Source organism: Coenobita brevimanus, chromosome 24 (assembly GCF_032717465.1).
Source record: "Coenobita brevimanus isolate Jiangsu-jjx chromosome 24, ASM3271746v2, whole genome shotgun sequence".
NCBI lineage: Eukaryota > Metazoa > Arthropoda > Malacostraca > Decapoda > Coenobitidae > Coenobita > Coenobita brevimanus.
The window spans coordinates 6,585,549-6,602,186 of NC_136977.1; the positions used below are offsets into that span (position 1 = coordinate 6,585,549).

General features: G+C 44.4%; 1 protein-coding gene across 1 annotated transcript in view; it reads left to right on the forward strand.

Annotated features, from left to right (window-relative positions):
- The first annotated feature begins 484 nt into the window (after nucleotides 1–484).
- Nucleotides 485–16,638, forward strand: part of LOC145393422 (intraflagellar transport protein 74 homolog) — a 52,885-nt gene continuing 36,731 nt past the window's right edge. Inside the window, exons 1-4 of the mRNA XM_080267518.1 lie at nucleotides 485–587; nucleotides 1,294–1,479; nucleotides 7,524–7,601; nucleotides 7,879–8,041. Of these exons, the coding sequence (XP_080123644.1) occupies nucleotides 543–587; nucleotides 1,294–1,479; nucleotides 7,524–7,601; nucleotides 7,879–8,041 (472 nt within the window). The 5' untranslated portion in view covers nucleotides 485–542. The remainder of the gene's footprint in view (nucleotides 588–1,293; nucleotides 1,480–7,523; nucleotides 7,602–7,878; nucleotides 8,042–16,638) is intronic.

Consider the following 16,638-nt stretch of genomic DNA (forward strand, 5'->3'; position numbering starts at 1 on the left):
GTATTTGTGTTGTACTCATGGAATAATCTAGGAACCTAAGCAGAAAAGGAGAGACTATTTTAAACACAATTTATCTTGACAGTTTATTACTTATTCTGTCGATGTGTTTGTAATGCACTAATTGAAGCTTTTTGTGACACAATGTGATAATGTTACATTCAGGAAGTATAATTCAGGAAATATAACTATGAATGAAGCTCTTAAACAGGAGTCTAAAGCACATTGCATGTGACAATAACTTGTCCTCAGTTCCAGCAAGAGCTTCACAAAGTGCTTCGCATGGCTCTGTATTTAAGTAAACATAGTTTTTTTTTTTTTTTTTTTTAATTCATGTTAACATCTGTACTTACTAATATGGAGATATTGACCATTATGTTGAATGTGCAGTTTCATTATTGCTGGCAGTTTGAGAGTAATGATTATATTCTTAATTCTTTCCATGTGTAGGTTGGAACAGTGAGCGTCCAGTGACTCGGAGTGGTGGTGGTGTTGGTGGAGCTCATTCTTCCTCACAATCAGTTAGCTACACAGACAAGTCAGACATGCGGCAGATGTCATCCTATGGGGAGCGGCCCACCACACGTCAGGTTAGTGTCTTGGTACATTTTATTGCTTCAGTTTGTTTACCCCATATGGAATGAATTCATTACAGTAATGTATAGAAGTATAAAGTTATTTCAGTTATTTTATTTTTTTTTTTTACAGAAGTTTAAAGTTAGTACAGTTCTACAGTAGATAATTTTTTTATTAGTTTTTTTTCTGATTTGTAGGAAGGTACAGTAGTTATTTATGTTCAGTATGTGTAAATTAGTTGTGGTCTTTAGACAGTTTTCTGGATACCAGTAACTTTATGATTTTGATAGTCATGAATATGTACATTGTAGGTTTGCAGTTTCTTTTGATGTACATTATATTGCACAACTTAACCAGCTTGCATATTCTAGTTGTTGCTGTGTTTAATAGCTGCTGTACAGTACAGTAACACTGTTTCATAAACAGTTGCTACTTTTTTTTTTTTCTTAGAAAGCAAGTTTCATTTGTTTGACATGTTTATCAGTGTTCAGTACTATCTGTCTAACAGCATGCTTAATGCAATAATTGTGTTCATGCTTAAATTTCACTAGTTTTGCATAATTCCAAATCGAATTCACTTTATCATCCCAAGTAGTATTTTTCAAGCAACTTGACCCTTGCCAGTTTCATTAACATGAAGCCTACAGAGGGTACATGTCCTTCCATAGAGATATGAATTTGCAATTTATCATAAACTTCATGCCACAACCACGTCAACAGGCCATCACTCCCCAGGCGGATGGGTCAAGCCGACCAACCACCTCTGGAAGGCCAGTAACAGCACGGCCTGTGAGTGCAGCTTTACGTGGTGCCCCCGGTACAGCCTCACGCCTCCTCTCATCAGCGTCCCTCCAGCGCCCAGGCACTCGCACTGGTGTGGCTACTGGCATTGGCTTCAACACACCTGTGAGTCGCTTCTGAGAAACTGCGTTTCACTTTTGATGTTGTTTATTTGCCTAATTGAAGCAAAAGTTGCATTGGAGCCATGTACTTTATAGTTTTCGTTTTCGTTTTTAAAGGCTCCAACATGCTTGCATGTGTCGGCCTTGGTCACCTAATGGCGGCTCTCCATGCTGCACGATCCATTGCAGCCTCCCTGTTCAGTCCCTTAACCCTAAGGTCACACTTAATGACCTCGTCCCATGTCTTTCTCGGTCTACCCCTCATAACCCCACCCCCAATATTAACACTTCTCACCTTCCTCACCCAACTATCATCCCCCATCCTCTCCACATGTCCAAACCACCTCAATCTACCTCTCCTCATCACAACACCAATACACTCCAGTCCCATCCTACCTCTCAACTCTTCCATTGTGAACCCAGCCCCTCCAGGCCTTGGACGCAGGGACGCACTGCACATCCACCTAATCATTGTCATTTCTGTACGTCTGAGCCGGCGAATGTCTTCCTCCTTCACTGCCCAGGTCTCACTGCCATACAGCATTACACTCCCTAACACACGCTGCATACAAAGACCCCTTAGCACGTAGGAGAGCCCCCTCAATGTCAGGAGGAGGCAAGAGCTCCCTGAACTTCTTCCAACCACTTCTCACCCTAGCCACAGAGCTAGCTCCAGCCCCACCTCCAGCACACAACATGTCTCCTAAATAACAAAACTCTTCCACACACTCAAGAGATTCACCAGCAGGTTCAATTCTTTCACGTCTGGCAGTCTCCACCTGCTCACCCCGGCCACGCCGTACACATAAAATCAGCATTATCTGTGATCTACCTCTGATACCACTACATCTCTTATGCACCCATTTATCACACACACCGCACAAGATGGAATTACTTCCCACGCCCTTGTGGCAAACTGCACATGGCCACTCTCCCTCGTCTTTGACAGTACCGCCACCAACCCTAGATATCATCACTTTTGTTTTATCTGCATTTACCCTTAAACCCTTTTGCCCCATACCATCTCTCCACTTCCTAAACCTTTCCTCCGCCTCCCCCTTTCATTCTCTGCAATCAACACCAAATCATCAGCATACAACAACTCCACGGGAGTCCGTTTCTAAAGTCACGTGAAAGGGCTTCAGTACCATGATAAACAACATGGGACTCAAGACTGACCCCTGATGCACACCAACATTCACGGAAAACTCATCACTCAAATCTCCATTCACTCTCACCTGGGTGTGAGCACCCACATACATGGCCATAACCACCCTAACCAGCCACTCCTCCAAGCCAAGCTTTCTCATTGCCCACTTCACCACCTCTCTAGGGACTCTGTCAAAGGCCTTTTCCAAATCAACAAAAACAAAATAAAGATCCCTTCTCCTACCAATATATTTTTCCTGAAGCTGTCGAACAGTGAATATGGCATCAGTGGTCCCCCTACCTGGCATAAACCCAAACTGCATCTCATCAATATTCACTCTTTCTCTAATCATACCTTCTAAAACTCTCTCCATTACCTTCATTATCTGATCTAAAAGCTTTATACCTCTATAATTCCCTCTTTCCAGGGCATCACCCTTCCCTTTATACACATTTACAATTACACTCTTCAGCCAATCATCTGGGACAACACACTCATAAATAATCCTATTTATCAGGTCAGTGACTAAACTCACCCCTATATCGCCTGAGGCCTTCAACATTTCAGCAGTCAACCCAGACACACCTGCTGCCTTCCCTACCCTCATCCTGCCTATTGCCTCACTCACAGTAACAGTATCAATCAAAGGCCAAGGGCCAGACACTGGATCTGCTGGCTCCAAACCTTCCGTCCCAGTCAAACTCCTCATTCAACAACCGGTTATAATGCTCTCTCCATGCATCTTTAATATCCTCACTGTTCACCACTACCCTTCCTTCATCATTCTTCACACACTGCTCACCTATGATATCCCGATTATCCCTCTTCACCTGACCTGCCACCCTAAATATATTTTTCCTTTCCCCATGATTTAGGTTATCAAGTAATTGTCTCTGTGACTCAGACTTTGCCCTGTATACCTCTCTCCTAGCCCTAAACGCTTGGCAGCCAAATATTCCTCTTTGCTACCACCCTTTTCCATTCCCGGAAAAGCCTTCTTTTCTCCTTAATTGCAGCTTCTACACCCTCATCCCACCATGAAGTTGCTTTATGTCTTGGTGGTCCTCTTGTCCAATAGCCGCATGTTACATCAGTAACTCTCAAGAAATTGTTCTTGAGGGCTCTGTACTGTTCATTAACGCCTCTGTCTACAGCTCCCTGTTCAGCCACCACTCTCCTCAACTTGCTATAGAAGGCATCCCTTTCTACTTGGTTTTCAGCTTCCATATTTTCCTCCTAGGTACATAAGTCCTCTTTTTCATCATTTGTTCTTTAAGCACCATATCACAAATCAGTAGTTTGTGCTGCTGCACACACTCCTCACTTCCTATAACTTTAACATCCCTCACTAACCTCCTATCGGCCCTCCTAACCAGAAAATAATCTATCTGACTGCTATTTCCCCCAGACTCATACGTAATTAACCTACTGTCTCTTTTCCTAAAATATGTGTTGCACACAATCATGTCCGTTGCCTCCCCAAACTTAGTATCCTTTCCCCTTCTGCATTCCTTAGACCATATGCACAGCCCCATGCACTCCTTCATAACCTTGGGCTGCTTCACCTACATGACCATTTAAGTCCCCTCCCAAAATCACTATCTCATCATCCCGCATACCACCCACTACACGTATTAAATCATCCCAAAATCTATCTTTCTCTGATTCATCCAATCCTGCCTGTGGAGCATATGCCGATATAATCACAGCTATCTTTCTTCCCAACAGAATTTTCACAACCAATATCCTATCGCTTACTCTCAAAACATTCATAACATATTCCACCCATTTCTCCACAACCATCACACCAACACCTCCATATCCATCTGTCCTCCCCTGCCAAAACAACTTATAGCAACAGTCCTTCCCAACAATCTTTCTGGCTGATCCACCCCTGTACCGGACTTCCTGCAAACACGCCACGTCCACCCACCTCCTACTGAATGCCTCAACGACTTCCCTTGCTCTTCCCCTCAAACTTCCCACATTCCATGAACCCACCTCATCCCCATGGGTGATTTACTGTCCCTCAGGCTTGCTTTGAAACCTTTTTTTGTTTTGTCATCTTCAGTATTAATAAATGGGGACAGACACAGCACAGGTCCCACTCACCGCACAATCCCAGGTCCAGGCAATGGATCTGGGACCCCTAACCCACCAGCTTACCAGTGGCTGTGGTAGTGGCCTCGGGGCACCCTGCCAGGACAGCTGCAGGGACACCCTCCAAGCGCGTCTTGGCACTGCAACTATCCCGCCATTATACACCCACTGATAGGGCAGCCTCCTGGGGACGCTTTACTCCCAGGTTCGGGCCCCTCTCTATTGGGCGGAAGCGGCAGCCTGGGAACCGCAATGCCCCTGTACCCTCTAGCACAGGCCCGAGCCCCATCTCGCCTGGACCCATGATCTATGCCGGCGGAACCCCCGCCCGCCTCCCCAGAAGTCCGCCACTAGGTAGCGGGGGCAAGTTTCTGGCCGCTTGCTCTTGCTGGCGCCACCCCCTCTAAGGTAGTGGGATACGTTGTGTGAAATGTAAAGTGCATGTGGTGTAGTGCATAGATAGTTAGAGGTAATGTTTGGGAGACTATGCTGGTCTACTCTCCATGTTACTGTCACACTGAAAAGGTCAGCAAAGGGGGATGGTTAGATAGCTAGTGAAACAGGAGCTCCAGCTCTCCCTATCACCAGCATTCCCATTCCCCTCGGGAGTACTGCCCTGTTCGGCCCGTGCTACGGCCTCCTCCTAGGATGCATTTAATGTAGTGGTAGGTGGTGGTGACCATCATCAGCCCACTTGATGTAGTGCTGCCTACATCTTCCTTCACTTTATCCTTTTGTGTCTGCCCTTCTCTCATCCTACCTCACCCTTTCCTCCCTGTAACTTTTTCTTACTCATCTTACCACTCAGATTGGCTCAACACTGAGTGACAAACTTAATGGCTTCCTGTACCCCAGGAAACTATTTACAATACAGGGGATAACCATATAACCAGATTATGCGGTGAAATAGAGCCTCCTATGGTGCCCCTGTTAACCGGGTGGAGATGTAGATGTGGCTTCCAACCAGGAACCAAACCATCACACTTTTTTCCATACAGCACAGTGCTTTGGCAAGGCGTTGTCAACCACAAGGAAACATCAGCTCACTGCACAGGATGGCATTGCTGTGGTTAATGAGTCTGCTTGGCCAGACAGACTGGGGTTGATCAACAACAAAATTTACTCTACTTCCCTGACAGAGTTGCACTAAATGGAAATGTTGCCATGTTTTACATCTTGCATATGTAGATGATGCTGTACTTTTTTAGCTAATAATGAAAGAAATTTCCGAAAGCTGGTTCAGAGTTTAGTGAATGTCTGTGATCAGTGAGATCCAAATGTAAATTTACAGTAGATAAGCTTAAAGTGTTGATTGTTGAAGGAAATGACTAACAGTATGAGGTACTGATGAATGGTGAGCAACTTGAATTGGTGAAAGATTTTCAGTACTGTATGTGTACACTGGTGCAGCGATAGAAAAAAGAGGAAAGTATGAAACTGAAAGTGCAGTAGCACAGGTTAGATATGTAGCTGGTCTATGTAGGCCTTGATAACAAAACAGAAAGCTGAGTATATAGGCTGCAAAATGTGTTAATACTTATAGTTGGCATACGAGTGTGAGACTTACCCATTGGTATGGCATGGAAAACCAGGAATGAGAGCAGTGTAAATAGTGCATAGGTTGGATAGGATAAGAAATATAGATTCTGGAAAGATGTAAAGTAGGAAAGTCTAAAGCATGCATAGCTGGTATGGTCAAATGGAGAAAGTGGATATAGATAGGGTGGTGTAAAAAATTTACACTATATGAGTAAAATTGTGGGTGGGAGGAGGTGTGAAATTGACATAGCTAAGATTCTGTAATATGAAGATTGAACAAATTGTAATTGTCAGACATAGGATTTGTCAAGAAGTGTGAGAGGTAGGAGTTGTATCAAAAGAGTTGAATAACGAGAAAGATTGTACAGTAAAAGGAAAGAAAAATGTAAGAATTGTACAGAAATTATTCTGTGAACTTGCCAGGAAAGATGTTCAGAAAAATTATTTTAAGGAGAGTGCAACAAATGATTGAGAAAAGTATACACTATAATGTATAGAAAACAACAGAAATGTTTGAGAGATTAATTGTAGCTTCCCTATATTATATTATGTACAGTACTGTTTTTAAGTAAGACATCCATCTGGTCATGCATGAGGGGTTAAAAGCTTCTAACTTTAAAACACCTTGATAATAAATCACATGCAGCTTTTATTAAGGAAGTAGCTTAATTTCATAACCTGTTTAATACAGTAATTGGACATCATTAAACAGTTCTAACCCATTGGCTAATGGGATTACTTTGTGGAAAAAAAAAAAAAAAAAAAAATTTGTGTTATCCTAAATAAAGTTTTACATGCCCCAACAACAGCAGGTGGGTTACTCTGGAGATTTTTAAAGTCTTTGGCCACTGGGATTGATATCAGATGAAAAACATATAGTGTTGACCTGAACCCCAAGTATACCAATAGCTGTGACATTGATAAGGAGCCTGTATGTGGTGGCACTGAGCACTCAAGATGGAACAGCTGCAGCATTCATCTGGGAACCAAACCTCTTTATATTTCCAGGCACCTCACTTTGGGAAAGTCCTGAGTGAGGCACTTTCTACCACAAGGGGGCACTGGATCTCAGCATAATGTATGTACTGTACTGAACCTGTGGGATGGCCCTGCAGAAGTGTTGATTACTTATGGTCCACAGGTCTGCATGGCCAGACAGACCAGGGTTAAGCAGCAACAGTAACAATGACTGACAGCAGTGAAAGGATTAAGGAGGGAAGACTACATGTATCTGTACCTTATTTTGACCATTTCCTCAGATAAGTGTGGTGGATCGTCCCATCACCCAGCAAGGCCTCAGCGGGATGAAGACCAGCTCTAGGGGGCCTCAGCGCCAGGTCAGGCATCAGATATCATGATATTTTATTTATTTCAAAGGTCTTTAAGTCTCCCATTGCCAAGAAGAGAACTCAGATATTATTACAGAATTTAGTTATTTAGTTAAAGGAGATTACAAGCAACTAGAATATATATTTTTTCTATCCCTAAATTTGTGTGCCCATGAGTACAGATGTGTATGCATGTAGACAATTCTTCCATGCTTATTGTTCATTGTTTGTGTGCAGTCATCTGTGGTACAAATGCATCCTCTGACAGCTCCATTTGTTGATTTAGGTGCAGGACAAAAGCTACTTTCTGGGTTTGCTGCGAACCAAGATGAGTGAGGTTGGAACAGAGGTGGCACGTCTTGGCACAGAGATGGAGAGCATGAAGCAGGAGCAGTCGACTTTCCTCACATATGACAAACGTGTTAAGGAAATGGCACAAGAACTAACTGGTAAATTATCGAATGATAATTAACAGTACCTGTAATTTCGTCTATACTGTACTTCGTTCAGTGCTATTTGTATGAAGTGCTTTGAGAATGTATGGATTAGTGATGGTCTGAATATTCACCTTCGCATTCGCATTTGCAAATACAGTATTTGCATATCTTTTCGATATTTGCTTTCGCATGTTGTCATGCAAATATTTTGCAAATACAGTATTACCGGTAATAAAGTTGTATAGTAATGTATTAATGGTAAATGAGCATCTAAGTGAATGGTTTACAGTCATGTGGGCATGCAACAAGGTTGTGTGATGTCCCCATGGTTATTCAATGTATATATGGATGGGGTGATGAGAGAAGTAAAAGCACCAGTAGTGGAGAGAGAGAGATGGCATTGGTAATGAATGGTCTATCTATCTAGCTATCTATAGCCCGACGCCCTAATCCCGCAAAGGGTGGCCGCAGACAAAACGCCTCCAAGTCACTCTGTCACCCACCATTTGACTCCCCTCCCCCCAACTCACCCCCCCCTCCCTCATATACCTCTCAACTCCATCCCTCCACCTCATCCTCGGTCTACCCCTCCGTCTCCCTCCCTCCACTTCACCTACATACACCCTCTTAGTCAGTCTTTCATTCTCCATTCTCTCCACATGTCCAAACCACCTCAGTGTATTTCTCCTAATCTTTTCAACCACATCCACATCTACCCCACAACGTTCCTTCACTTCTTCATTCGTCAACCTGTCCCTCCACGTCACTCCACATGCTCCTCTCAAGTAACTCATTTCCACTGCTCTCACTCTTGACTTGTTCCCCTCTTGCAAGGTCCACGCCTCGCTTCCATACGTCAGGGTAGGGATCACAATACCTTCATGCAGTGACTTCTTAACTTCCATACTCACCTCCCTATTTCTCATTACTGCTTTCAGTGTACCAACAACCTTTCTTCCCTGCTGTACCCTTTCACGTACTTCATCCCCCAGAGTTCCATCCTTACTCATCACACTATCCAAGTACTTGAATGCACTCACATTCTCCATATCCTTGCCATCCAACCTCACTGCACACTCTGTGACTTCATTCCTCTCAAACACCATAACTTTACTTTTGTTTACATTAACTTTCAGCTTCCTCCTCCTACACACTGTCCCAAATTCATTCACCAAACCTTGCAACTCCCATTCATCTTCACTCAACAATACTGTATCATCAGCAAACAGCAACACCAGAAGCTTCCAAATCTCACCCTCATTCATTAGGGCCACCCCCACATCCACTGCCCTACCTTGCACCTCCTTTACAACCCCATCCATATATATATTAAACAGCCATGGAGACATCACACTCCCCTGTTTCAGTCCCACATTGAGATCAAAGAACTCACTCAGCTCACCATCCACTCGCACCGTAGCCCTAGCTCCCTCGTACATACTCTTCACAGCACTCAACAATTTCCCCTCCACTCTATATATTCTTAATACCTTCCACATACCTTGCCTATCTATTCTGTCATAAGCTTTCTCCAAGTCCATGAAGGCAGCATACACTTTCCTTCCCTTCTCTAGATACTTCTCCACTAAACATCTTGGAACAAATATCTGATCTACACACCCTTTTCCCTTCCTAAATCCCCCTTGTTCTTCTCCAACTAGCTCCTCTGTCATATGCCTAACCCTATCAATGAGTATGGATGGAATATCTCAAATTTTATGTATGCTGATGATGCAGTACTACTTGCAAATACCAGACAAGAGCTTGGCAGACTAGTGCAGAGTTTTGTAGATGTCTGTGAGTGTTGTGCCTTGAGAGTAAACGTAGAAAATAGTAAACTGATGGTTACTGACAGCGAAGGTGACTCTCAGTGTGGTATTACAGTGAATGGAGAGATACTTGAATTGGTGAGAGAATTCAAATACCTGGGTACAGTCATAGAAAAGAGAGGAAAATGTGCAAAAGAAGCAAAAAGTGGAGTGACACAAGGAAAGAAAGAAGTTGGTGCTATGAAGGCCATAATAAGAAACAGATTCTTGAGTGTTGCAGCTGCACAAGGCTTACATGAAGGACTGATAGTACTAACTTTAACACACAGGTGTGAGGCTATGGTGTTGCATGAAAATGAAAGTCAAGAGTAATAGCAATGGAGATGGGACAGTTGAGGAATGTATGTGGAGTACAGAGAGTGGATAGGATACGAAATAATGTGATTTGTGAAAGATGCAGAGTGAGGAAGTCTGCGGACACCAGAATCAAAGTGAGGGAACTGAGATGGTGTGGTCATGAGAGAATAGATGACAATAGAGTGGTGAATGAGGTATATCCGAGTGAATTTGAAGGAAGGAGGAGGCAAGGTAGGCCAAGAAGGTGGAGAGATATGGTGGATGAGTGTTAGGAAGAGAAGTATGGAAGTTGGTGAGGCTAAAGGTCTGACAAGAGATCGAGCTGGCTGGATGAATTTTGTGGGGAGAAGCGCGTGACCAAGGATTTGACGCTCCTTTTTAACGGAACAGCATTTGAATTGACTCTATCAGTTAAGTACAGTAATTCCTTTAATATCCAATGTAATACTGCCAATGGCATGTCCGGACTGGTACTTATGGACCCTAACCCAGCCTAACTCAGAAAACCACCTACATAACTCCCTGCTGGACATTCATAGCATCTATTTAAGACCCTGTTCACACTAATAAGGGACATAAAGCATGAAATAAATGAAAATGAACCAAAGAATGAGGATTTAGAGGTGAGTATGGAAAATATTTAGCAGTATTCAGGATACTTACACAAAGTCTGTGGCTGTTGCAATGAATAATCTTCCTCCTCTCAGATCCTGACAGTAATAAGGTGCAGCACCTACAGTAATCCACTGTTGCACTGCACTTAATTCTTTCCACTCTTCATTCTAATTTCTTAACACTGCACATTCTTTTCTCACTTGCACTCTTCTGTACTTGAAACTCACCAGTGTTGCTCTGTGCACTTAAGCCTTTGCACTCCGAATTCTGATTTCTTAACACTTCGCATTCTTTTCTCACGCGCTCTACTGCACTTGAAACTCACCACTGTTGCACTCTGCACTTAAGCCATTTGCACTCTGAGTTCTAAATCCTTAACATCGTACTGTACATTATGTTCTTTACTCAAAGTCAAATGGCCACCCCTTACGGGATTATGGCGTCTGGCAACAGATAGATAGATAGACAATCCACAACACTGTAAATTCCGTATGGTCTAGTGGCGAGTTCTTGTTGTTTATTTGCTGTCAGAGTCTGAAAGTAGGTGTTGCAGGTGGCTGAGGGGCACGTCGCTGGGATGTGGTGGTGGACTACCCACTGCAGACAGGCACAAACTCATGTCCAGTGGTGACTCCACCATGGTCGATGAGCTGGGCTGTGGCTCAGAGGTGGAGGCCTTTCTTGAGGAGGCAGTGGTGTGGAGCTAGGGCTGGACACGGTGGGTGTCACAGGCCTAAAGAAACTGTCAGTGGTTGATTGATTTAAGAAACGGCAATTCTGGCAAGTGATGATGTGCTTCCCGAAAGTGTGCACTTCCTTCACATGTCCCAGGGGTCCCATCTCCCTGTCGCAGTCCAGGTGTTCTAGGTAGTCAAGAACAAACGACGTGCTCCCAGAGTGCGCTCAGCTGTGGATGGCTGGAGTAGTGGCGTACTGAGAGGAGTCTGCATCATCGTCACTGTCCTCTTCGGAGTACCGGCAACTGAAGATGCGATCTTGATATAAATACGATCTGATACCCAAGATCGCCCTCGTCGTCATCCAACCACTCACGCACTTCATCCACACCAACATCATCGCCTGCCGCACGAAGACGTGCATGGACGTCATCCATGTCAAAACCTGGAAAGTCGTGCGCCACATCCGCTCTGAGAAGCAGATGAGACCAACCACTTTCCAGAGTCTTGACAGAAACTTCCATCCATGTACTGGCCCAGTTGTAGATGGCTGACTTGATGTTGTAGCAACGGTTTTCCAAAGTCTGCTGGCCTCGCGTGTCCTGTCCCTCCCTGTGCTCGTCCTTGTCCTCGAGAACAACCATCACCTTGTCCAGGAACTTCTGACAGTACAGCCCTTTCGTTGCCACAATCACTCCTTGGTCCGTTGGTTGGATGAGAGCAGTCATATTAGGTGGCAAAAACAAGCACCTAATACGGCCATTCTTAGCCACCAACTCCTTGTCGGACAGATGCGCAGGTGCATTGTTCAGAAGAAGGAGGGCCTTTACCTGGTCGCGCAGGATTCCCAGTGTCTTCGTATAATTATGGATGACCTCCTTGTCGAAATGCTGGTGAAACCAGTCTTTGAAGATCTTGGGTGTGAACCAAGCCTTCACGGGATGGTATCACACGACAGGAAGAGCATCCATCACCCCACGAAGGCACTGAGGCTGCTTTGCATGGCCAACAATAACGGGCTTGAGCCGGTGCATGCCGTTAGCATTGGCTCAACACAAAGCAGAATTCCATTGCTTTGAGAGCTTGCGGGCAGGTACAGTGAGTCCTCGATATACGAAAGGGATAGAGACCAAAAAAAACTTTCGTAATGTGAAATTTCGTATATCGGAATGATTTTCCCCATTGAAATATACATAGAAAGGGAGGGATGCATTCCAGGACCCCATTGGACCCCCCACTTAAACTTTACCCCTCCTATTTTGAAGTATGCAATACATGTATACAGTACTATACTATTGTACAGACATTAAAAAATAAAACATACAGCTGATTACTGTAGTATTAGTACTGTAGTGTTAGATGGTGCAAGGCCTAAAGCTCGCCCAATCTCCGAGACTCCCTGCCCCTCCTCGTGACATCTTATTATTTCCAATTTCCTCTCAAGAGTGAGAGTATGATGCTGTTTCTTCCTTGCAGCTGGTTCCCCGGAAGCTGGAGATGATGCAGGGCGCTTGGGAGGCATGGTGAAAATATGAAATGGTGAAGAACAGCTAAAAACAGCGTAACGTACAGCGAAGCTGAAAGGAGAGGACGGATGTGACTCGACTGAGAAGCGCGCGAAAATGTGTTTACCAGAGAGGGGTTAGTTCGTTTTCTCACCGCAAGCGAGCGTGGTGCTGTGCAGCACGCCCATTTTGAATTTTTCGTATTTCCTCTCATATCGCTTTTCATACCATCGAGACAGAGGCTTTTCGTATTGTGGAATTTGTCCTACATTCATCGCATTCATACCATTGAAAATTCGTACATCGAGTTTTCGTATACCGAGGACTCACTGTACACGCTTCTCCGTCTCCTCTGCTAGAGTGGCCGTTGGCAGCGAGTGATAGGCCAGTATCATCAGCGTTGTAGACTTGACTGAGAATGAGGCCCTCCTTTTTTTTTTTTTTTTTTTTTTTTTTTTTTTTAATGCGAGGAAGAAGGAGCCAAAGGCCATGAGCCCGCAGTAACAGTTCCCTCCAAGAGAAAAACAAAATACAATATAGAGCCAAATTCAAGATCCGATCATTTTGAGATGCCTGGACACACTGCGTTTGAAAGACTGGAGATCATAGGCAGCAGGAAATACAGACAGAGGGAGACAGTTCCAGAGCTGACCTGTTGCATAAATGAAAGACTGGGAGTAACGGTTAACTCTTGCATGAGAGAGTTGGACAGAAAAAGGATGAGAGTTTGCTGCCAGACGGGTGCTACGCGCCCATCTTAGAGGTGGAGGAATGCAAGCAGACAGTTCAGAGGAGCAGTGACCATTAAAGTAGCGATAGAAAAGAGATAAAGATGCAACAGTGCGGCGAAGAGACAGAGGTTGAAGGGAGTCAGTAAGAGAAGGAGAGTTAATGAGACGAAAAGCCTTTGACTCCACCCTATTGAGAAGAGCTGTATGTGGGGAGCCTCCCCACACATGAGAGTTGTACTCCACACAGGGGTGGATAAAACCCCTGTATAGAGTCAGCAATTGCGCAGGGGTAAAGAAAGAGCGGAGTCGGCTTAGCACACCCAATCTCTTGGAAGCAGATTTTATAAGAGATGTAATATGATCTTTCCAAGATAAGTCCCGAGTAAATGAAACCCCAAGCATGTTCAAGGATGATGCAGGATTAAGCTGAATATTATTAAACATTAGTGGGTATACCTGTGGAAGATTTTATCGGGTTGATAGGTGTAAGAACTGAGTCTTAGATGCATTAAAGACAACCATATTATTTTTACCCCAGTCAGAGATACGAGCCAAGTCAGACATTAGGTGTGCCATAGCCTCATCCCTTGTTTGTTGAAGTAACTGTTGAGATGGGGTTATGGGAACCAAATGGAAAGGTGAAGGGTGGAGTCATCAGCGTATGAGTGGATATGGTTAGATGTACAGCTTAGAAGACCATTGATGAATAAAAGGAAGAGAGTTGGTGATAGGACAGAGCCCTGAGGAACACCACTGTTGATAGATCTAGGAGAAGAACGATGGCCGTCTACAACAGCGGCTATAGAATCCACCAGAAAGGAAGCTAGCGATGAAGGCACAGATAGAAGGATAGAAACCGTAGGAGGGCAGTTTGGAAATTAAAGATTTATGCCAGACTCGATCGAAAGCCTTTGAGATGTCAAGTGCAATGGCAAAGCTTTCGCAAAAGTCCCGAAAGGAGGATGACCAGGAGTCTGAAAGGTAGGTGAGAAGAACGCCAGTGGAGTGTCCCTGACGGAACCCATACTGACGATAGGAAAGAAGGTTGTGATAGGAAAGATGCCTTAAAATTTTTCTATTAAGAATTGACTCAAAAACTTTTGAAATACAGGACGTTAAAGCAATTGGACGATAGTTGGAGGGTTGGGAGTGGTCACCCTTCTTTGGGACTGGCTGAATGAGAGCAAACTTCCAGCAAGAAGGAAAGGTACAAGTTGACAGACAAAGACGAAAGAGTTTGCCTAGGCAGGGTGTAAGCACAGAAGCACAGTTCTTGAGAACAACAGGAGGGACCCCATCAGGCCCATATGCCTTGTTAGTACTGAGGCCAGTGATGGCAGAAAATACATCAACTGAAGAAATTTTAATGTCAGCCATGAGGAAGTCAGAGGGGGGAAGTGATGGAGGAACAGCACCGGAATCGTCTAAGGTAGAATTGGAGGAGAAAGTTCAGGTAAGAGATCTGCTTTATCAGTAGAAGAAATAGCTACAGAACCATCAGAGTAGAAAAGAGGAGGGAAGGATGATGAGGTAAAGTTGTTAGAAAGATTTTTGGCAAGATGCCAGAAGGAGCGGGAAGAATTCGAGTTGGAGAGTTGAGAGCATTTAGTATGAATGAAATTATTTTTAGTAGAGCGAAGGACAGACTTAGCACGATTCCGGGCAGAAACGTAAAGATGATGTGATTCAGGGGTGGGTTGGCTCCAGTACCTTTTGTAGGCCCTCTCCTTGTTGCGGACAGCATTAGAACAAGCGTGATTAAACCAAGGCTTTCTTGCGTTAGTCAAAGGATATGAGAAAGGAATGTATGCTTCCATGCCCGAGAGAATAACCTCCGTAATGCGCAAGGCACACTCAGATGGCTCACGGCCATGGGAAGCAATAATCATTCCAGGGAAAATCAAAGAAGCACTGCCTGAGGGCCTCCCAGTCTGCGGCTCCAAAATGCCACAGACGACGTTTTCCCTGGAGGGTCCACAGGCCGTACCGGAGTGATAGGACAGGTTAAGGTAATAAGGTTGTGATCGGAGGAGCCCAACGGAGAGAAAAGATCAACAGAGTAAGCAGAAGGATTAGTTGTGAGGAAGAGGTCAAGTATGTTGGAGCTCTCTCCAAGGCGGTCAGGGATACGGGTAGGGTGCTGTACAAGCTGCTCTAGGTCATTAAGGATAGAAAAGATGTAGGCTTGTTCACCAGGTGGATCCGTGAAAGGAGAGGAGAGCCAAAGGTGGTGGTGGACATTGAAATCTCCAAGAATGGAGATTTCAGAGAAAGGAGAAATGGATAGAATGTGTTCCATTGTAGAAGTAAGATAGTCGAAGAATTTTTGATAGTCAGTAGAATTAGGGGATACGTAAACAGCACAGATATATTTAGTCAGAGAATGACAGGAAAGCCGAAGCCAGAGTGTGGAGAATTCAGAAGAATCAAGTTCAGGAACACGAGAGCAAGATAAGTCGTTACGTATATATACACAACAGCCACCTTTGGCTTTGAAATGAGTATAGAGAAAGTAGGAGGATACAGAAAAGGGTTTGCTGTCAGTTGCCTCAGACAGCTGAGTCTCCGTTAGAAAAAGAAGGTGAGGTTTAGAGGAGGAGAGGTGGTGCTCAACAGAGCGAAAGTTAGAGGAAAGGCCGCGAATGTTGCAGAAATGAAGAAGAAGAGAGTCAGACAGTGGTTCCAGGCACCTTGAGTCGTCACCGGGAGAGGGGTAGATGGTGGGGGCATTTATGGTCCCCCCCCCTGGGGACTCCGAGGCTTGATATAACGACGCCATTTTAGGTAAATTTTGAATAGGAAGTGTAGTGTGTACTGTGCATGTAGTTTGGTGAAGATAGTTAGAGAAATTTGTACTGGAGAGCATGCTGTCCTACTCTCTGTGTAACTGAGACACTGAAAAAGTTCAGCAAAGGGGGATGGTCAGGAACTAGTCCTGAGGGCTGATGAAACGGG